This window comes from Apis dorsata, unplaced genomic scaffold, assembly GCF_000469605.1.
Source record: "Apis dorsata unplaced genomic scaffold, Apis dorsata 1.3 scaffold_247, whole genome shotgun sequence".
NCBI classification, from domain to species: Eukaryota; Metazoa; Arthropoda; class Insecta; order Hymenoptera; family Apidae; genus Apis; species Apis dorsata.
Window position 1 is genome coordinate 568,697 of NW_006263526.1, and position 7,056 is coordinate 575,752.

Here is a 7,056-nt window from a genome sequence, read left to right on the forward strand (position 1 = left end):
TAAATATCTAAGAATTCAAAGTTTAACATTGAAAATATCATTGCCGTGAACTCATGACACTCATGTTATTTTATATATCATATTTTTTAATCAATCGTAATATTTACGAATGAAAATCTCTGTTTACTTGCATTTATGTTAACGATAAATTTTTTTTTGTATCATTATCACGTGCATCACGAATATTTCGACAATTTCATGTCAAGATACTGATCAATGTATCAGAAAGATTTTTTTTTTTAATTATTAAAAATAATTGTAAAATTAAAATAAAATCTTAATTATATATAGTCATAGTAATTATTAAAAATTATAAAATATTTTATAATTAAAATCTAGGGGTGAAAATTCAAAGTGGTAAGCAAAGATTAAATTTAAGATTAAAAATGCAACTATTTACTAAAGATAAATTTTTTATATAGAATTATGTTATAATTTTATACTTGTCGATTACATATTGACCTTATGATCGCATCTTAAAAATCAATTTAAGAAAAATAGATATTATTATCACGTATTCGAAGACAATAATATCGAATCATTTATAGTTACATGTTTTTTTTCAAAAGATCTTATTATTATTGACTGTTGTTACGCCAGACACAGATTATAGACGCGTTAGAAACGAGCGGAGAGATAAAATAAAAAAGATAATAAATAAAAAAAAATAGATATAATAACATGTTTCAATTTAGCAAAAGAGAAAAATGCTGATTTAGCATAAATTAGATATAAATTGCTAAGCCGAATCAAATGCATCGTTACTTTCTCAATAGTTGTCTTCAACATGTGGCTACTTATAACGTTTTTACTGCTTGGTAAGAAAATTCTCATCTCAAACTATTCCATTCTTTCATTCTGCTGCTTAATACTTTCGATCGATATCGCTTCATTAAATTTAAAATAAAAAAAATTTTATCACCAATACCGCAATGAAATAATATTAGAAACAATAAAAAGAAATTTTCGTATCTCAAGAGCTGAACGATTCCGAATGAAAATATTCCTCGAATATTTATATTTCAATTTTCCTTCACGAATTCACGAACACGAGTCGAATAAAAACCCTTGATGATAAAATTTTAAAGAAAAACTTTTATTTTCTCGCCGCATAACAATAATCCTCCATCTTTAAACGTTTCATCTTCTTCGATATCGGAAAAACTCTAATCACCCCTTCCCGTTCTCCTACAGCGGGAACAGTTTCAGCCGACTTCGAGCATAGCTGGAAAGTCGGGAACGAGTACACGTATCTCGTTCGAAGTCGCACATTGACGACTTTGGACGATCTGTCGGACGTGCATACCGGTATTCTGATAAAGGCGTTGCTCACCGTACAAGTGAAGGATTCGAACTTGCTTGCCGCGAAAGTGTGGAACGGCCAGTATGCTCGTATCCAGCAATCCATGCCAGACGGGTGGGACACGGAGATCTCCGACCAAATGTTGGAGCTTCGTGACCTGCCTATTTCCGGCAAACCGTTCCAGATCAGGATGAAACACGGTTTGATCAGGGATCTGATCGTGGATCGCGACGTTCCCACCTGGGAGGTGAACATGCTCAAGAGCATCGTTGGCCAATTGCAAGTGGACACTCAAGGTGAAAACGCCATCAAGGTGAACAGCGTGCAAGTTCCCACCGACGACGAGCCGTACGCTTCGTTCAAAGCCATGGAGGACTCCGTGGGCGGGAAATGCGAGGTTCTCTACGATATAGCGCCTCTGTCGGACTACGCGATCCACAAAACGCCGGAACTGGTGCCGATGCCGACGTTGAAGGGCGATGGACGCCACATGGAGATCATCAAGACCAAGAATTTCGACAACTGCGATCAGAGGATAAATTATCATTTCGGTATGATGACCAACTCGAGGTGGGAATCTGGAACAAATAAGAATGGAAAGTTCTTCTCGGTGAGTTTGGAAGAGGATCGAATTGACAATTCTTTCAGATTTTGAATTGATATTATTCCTAGTCTTAAAAATTTCGAATTCTGAAGGAAAAATGGAGATCGAAACCACTTGCGTAACTTTTGTTGTTTCAGAAATCTTCAACGAGCAGAATCGTTATCTCAGGAAGCCTGAAACATTTCACCATCCAATCGTCGGTTACCACGAGCAAGATGATAGTCAGCCCTAGATTCTACCTAGATCAGCGAAACGGATTGGTGGTCGGCAGAATGAATCTGACTTTAGCAAAGATGGAGAAAATGTCGAAACCTCTGCCCACGGTCAACAATCCAGAATCCACTGGCAATTTGGTTTACATCTACAACAATCCTTTCTCGGATATCGAGGAGCGCAGAGTCAGCAAAAATGCCATGAATTCCAACCAGATCGTTTCGGACAACTCTCTCAGCTCGAGCGAAGAAAAGTTGAAGAAGGATATTCGAACTGATACGACCAGTTCCAGCTCCTCCAGCATTTCCAGCAGCGAGGAGAACGACTTCTGGCAGCCCAAACCCACTCTGGAGGACGCTCCTCAGAATTCTCTGCTGCCCAACTTCATCGGCTACAAAGGGAAACACATTGGAAAATCCGGCAAAGTGGACGTAATAAACGCTGCCAAGGAGCTTATCTCCCAAATTGCCAACGAGCTCGAGGATGCGAGCAACATCCCCGTTCACGCAACTCTCGAGAAATTCACGATTCTTTGCAATTTGTTGCGCACCATGAACAGGAAGCAAATAAACGAGTTGGAAAGCAACATGCAGATCTCGCCCAACGAGTTGAAGTCGAACGATAAATCTCAGGTTGTCAAGCAAAATACATGGATGGTGTTCAGAGACGCCATTACCCAAGCTGGAACGGGACCTGCCTTCTTGACCATCAAGGAATGGATCGAAAGGGGGAATATAAGAAACATGGAGGCAACCAACATCATGAGCAAACTTCCAAAGACTGTTCGCACGCCCACTGACAGTTACATCAGATCCTTCTTCGTGAGTAATATTTGACACGAACACGATTTGCACAAATTTCACAAATTTTACAATATTTTCTCAATATTTTCCCAGGAACTGTTACAAAATCCTAAAGTGAGAGACGAACAATTGCTCAACACCGCGGCCACCGTATCGTTCAGCGAGATGATCCACAACGCCCAAGTGAACAAGAGGAGGATTCACAATAACTATCCTGTCCACACGTTCGGTCGTCTCGCGTCGAAACACGACAACAGCCTCTACGAGGAGTACATACCATTCCTGGAACGCGAGTTGAAGAAAGCCCATCAAGAAAAGAACAGCCCCAAGATCCAGACCTACATCATGGCTCTGGGTATGATCGGGGAACCCAAGATTCTATCCGTGTTCGAGCCTTATCTGGAAGGGAAACAGCGGATGACCGTGTTCCAGAGGACGTTGATGGTCGGCGCTTTGGGCAAATTAACCGAAACGAATCCGAAATTGGCACGCTCGGTCCTGTACAAGATTTATCTGAACACGATGGAGAGCCACGAGGTCCGTTGCACCGCGGTCTTCCTTCTGATGAGGACCAACCCACCGTTGAGCATGCTGCAACGAATGGCGGAATTCACCAAGTTGGACACGAACAGGCAGGTGAACTCGGCCGTGAAATCGACCCTCCAAAGCTTGATGAAGCTGAAGAGCTCCGAGTGGAGAGATCTCGCGAAGAAAGCTAGAAGCGTGAACCACCTTCTCACGCATCGCGATTACGACTACGAACTCTCTCGGGGATACATCGACGAGAGGATTTTGGAGAACCAGAACATCATCAGCCACATGATCCTCAATTACGTGGGAAGCGAAGATAGCGTGGTCCCGCGCATCTTTTACTCCTCCTGGTACTCCTCCAACGGTGACCTAAAACTACCTTCCACCGAAGTGCTAGCCATGATCTCGAGCGTGAAATCTTTCATGGAGTTGAGCCTTAAGAGCGTGAAAGACCGAGAAACGATTATTTCGGCGGCCGAGAAGATCGCTGAGGAGCTGAAAATTGTCCCCGAAGAGCTCGTTCCTCTGGAAGGAAACTTTATGATAAACAACAAATATTCCTTGAGATACTTCCCCTTCGATAAGCACACTCTCGATAAATTACCCACGTGTAAGTATATTCTTCCTTTTCTTTCTATTAAATTTTAATAAAAAGACTTTTCAATCAGAAATTTCAATCAACGAAATCTTATCGTCTAACGTTTCAGTGGTTTCCAAATACATAGAGGCTATGAAGGAAGGAAGCTTCATGAACATCAATATGTTGGAAAGTTATGACACAGTGCACAGTTTCCCCACCGAAACTGGCCTACCATTCGTGTATACATTCAACGTTGTAAAGTTGATCAAGGCAAGCGGAACCGTCCAGGTGCAGATCAATCCCGACTTCGCTTTCATCGCGAACTCGAACGTTCGCCTGGCCTTTTCGAAGAACATCCAAGGAAGAGTAGGTTTCGTCACACCGTTCGAGCATCGACACTTCATCTCCGGTATCGACTCCAACTTCCACGTTTACACCCCACTGAAAGTCTCCCTGGACATGAACACGCCCAAGGGCAACATGCAATGGAAGATCTGGCCGTTGAAGGGTGAGGAGAAGTCGAGACTGTTCCATTACAGCGTCGTTCCATACGTGTCCAACCACGATATTCTGAATCTTCGTCCCCTTTCGATGGAGAAGGGCACTCGATCGATGATCCCCGACGACAACACGTCCCTCGCCCTTCCAAAGACGAGCAGGGGACCGTTCAGGTTCAACGTCGAAACTGGTAAAACTAACGAGAATTTGTGGGAACTGGTCGATACGGAGAAATTGACCGATCGTCTCACCTCCCCCTGGACCATGGACAATGGAAGATACTTCAAGATGGACATGTACATGAATTTGGAGGGCGAGCAGAAAGATCCTGTAATACTATCCACGTCTTTCGACAGCAAGGTGATGACGGCCGACACGGATTCAAGGAACTGGACACCGAAAATGTTGGCGGTCGAGCCGACGGACAAGCAGGCGAACAGCAAAACTCGTAGGCAAGAGATGATGAAGGAAGCTGGAAGGGGTATCGAATCAGCGAAATCGTACGTGGTGGACGTTCGAGTGCACATTCCTGGCGAGTCGGAAAGCGAGACCGTTCTCACGTTTGCCTGGTCGGACAGCAACGTGGAGAGGAAGGGACGACTGCTCGGTTTCTGGCGCGTCGAAATGCCGAGGAGCAACGTCAATTACGAGGTTTGCATTGGCTCTCAGACCATGATCTCGCCGGAAACTCTTCTGTCCTACGACGAGAAGATGGACCGGAAGCCGAAGATAGATTTCAACGTGGATATCCGTTACGGGGAGAGCTGCGGCAAAGGCGAGCGGATCGATGTGAACGGTAAAATTAGCCAGAGCCACAGGCTTAAGGAGCTGGTCAGGGATACGTCCACAATCAAGGATTGCTTGGAGGAGATGAAACGGGGGAACAAGATATTGAGAACGTGTCAAAAAGCTGTCGTGCTGTCCATGCTGCTCGACGAGGTGGACATCTCGATGGAGGTCCCCTCCGACGCCCTTATAGCCCTGTACTCCCAAGGCCTCGTAACCTTGAGCGAGCTCGACAATTTGGACGTGAGCATGGATCTCTCGAATCCCAAAAATGCCGGCAAGAAGAAGATCGACATAAGAGCTAAACTGAACGAGTACCTGGACAAGGCCGACGTGATTGTCAACACGCCCATCATGGATGCACATTTCAAGGACTTGAGATTGTCCGACTTTGGATTCACCGCTGAGGACATTTTGGACACTGCCGACGAGGACCTGTTGATTAACAACGTATTCTACGAGGATGAAAGTAAGTTTTTCTCTTGATCGAATCGAATCATCTCTCGAATCGAGGCTCACCTTTAATTTAATTCAAGCTTCCTGTATGCTGGACAAAACCCGTGCCCAGACGTTCGACGGCAAGGATTATCCTCTCAGATTGGGCGCCTGCTGGCACGCTGTCATGACCACGTATCCGAGGATCAACCCGGACAATCACAACGAGAAACTTCACATTCCCAAGGACAGAAGCGTGAGCGTCCTCAGCCGGGAGAACGAGAGCGGGCAGAAGGAGATGAAGATACTACTCGGAAGCGACAAGATCAAGTTCGTGCCTGGGACGACGAGCCAGCCGGAAGTGTTCGTGAACGGAGAGAAAATCGTGGTGTCCAGGGACAAAGCTTATCAGAAGATGGAAGGAAACGAGGTCATTTTCGAGATCTACAAGATCGGTGATAGATTTATCGCTCTGACATCCGACAAATTTGACGTATCCCTGGCTCTGGACGGAGAACGCGTCATGCTCAAGGTAATCACGAAATCTCGAAATCGTCTCGATTCTCGTTGCTAACCAATAATTAATTTAAAACTCGTTCACAGGCGTCTGAAGATTATCGCTACTCCGTTCGCGGTCTCTGCGGCAATTTCGACCACGACTTGACCAACGACTTCGTGGGACCCAAGAACTGCGTATTCAGAAAGCCTGAACACTTCATAGCCAGCTACGCTTTGATCAATGACCAATGCGAGGGAGACTCGTTGAACGTGGCGAAATCTCTTCAGGATCACGATTGCGTCCGACAGGAGAGGACCAGGGAGAGCAACGTGATCAGCGACAGCGAATCGGGACGATTGGACACCGAGATGTCGAGCTGGGGCTATCAGAACGTTAACAAACGTTGCATGATTCACAGGACCCAGGTGAAGGAGACCGACGACAAGATCTGCTTCACCATGCGTCCAGTGGTCTCTTGCGCATCTGGATGCACGGCTGTCGAGACCAAATCGAAGGCGTACAAGTTCCACTGCATGGAGAAGAACGAGGCCGCGATGAAGCTGAAGAAGAGAATCGAGAAGGGCGCCAATCCTGATCTCAGTCAGAAACCTGTTTCCATCACCGAGGAATTGAACGTTCCTCTCGTCTGCAAGGCTTAACTCGAAATGTACTTTGTCGCTTTGTTTCGTTAAGGAATAATAATTAAAAGTAGTTTTATAGCAGAATATTTACTTTAATAAAATTCATTTTCAATAATCTTTTGAATCCTCTCTTTCGTTTCTCTTTATTTTTTTTTTTTTTTTT

At 44.6% G+C, this 7,056-nt stretch overlaps 1 protein-coding gene across 1 annotated transcript; it reads left to right on the plus strand.

Annotated features, from left to right (window-relative positions):
* Positions 1-687: 687 nt before the first annotated feature.
* Positions 688-7,009, plus strand: LOC102673109 (vitellogenin). Its single transcript, XM_006615976.2, has 7 exons — positions 688-818; positions 1,195-1,913; positions 2,045-2,941; positions 3,017-4,064; positions 4,162-5,787; positions 5,855-6,285; positions 6,357-7,009. The coding sequence occupies exons 1-7, from the start codon at positions 788-790 to the stop codon at positions 6,909-6,911; spliced, it is 5,307 nt and encodes a 1,768-aa protein (XP_006616039.1). The 5' UTR covers positions 688-787; the 3' UTR covers positions 6,912-7,009.
* The last annotated feature ends 47 nt before the right edge of the window (positions 7,010-7,056 follow it).

Coding starts and splice junctions, on each gene's coding strand:
- LOC102673109 (XM_006615976.2), top strand. CDS start 788: ATGTGGCTACTTATAACGTTTTTACTGCTTG. Junction 5,788..5,854: donor CGTATTCTACGAGGATGAAA/GTAAGTTTTTCT, acceptor ATTTAATTCAAG/CTTCCTGTATGCTGGACAAA. Junction 6,286..6,356: donor GAGAACGCGTCATGCTCAAG/GTAATCACGAAA, acceptor ACTCGTTCACAG/GCGTCTGAAGATTATCGCTA.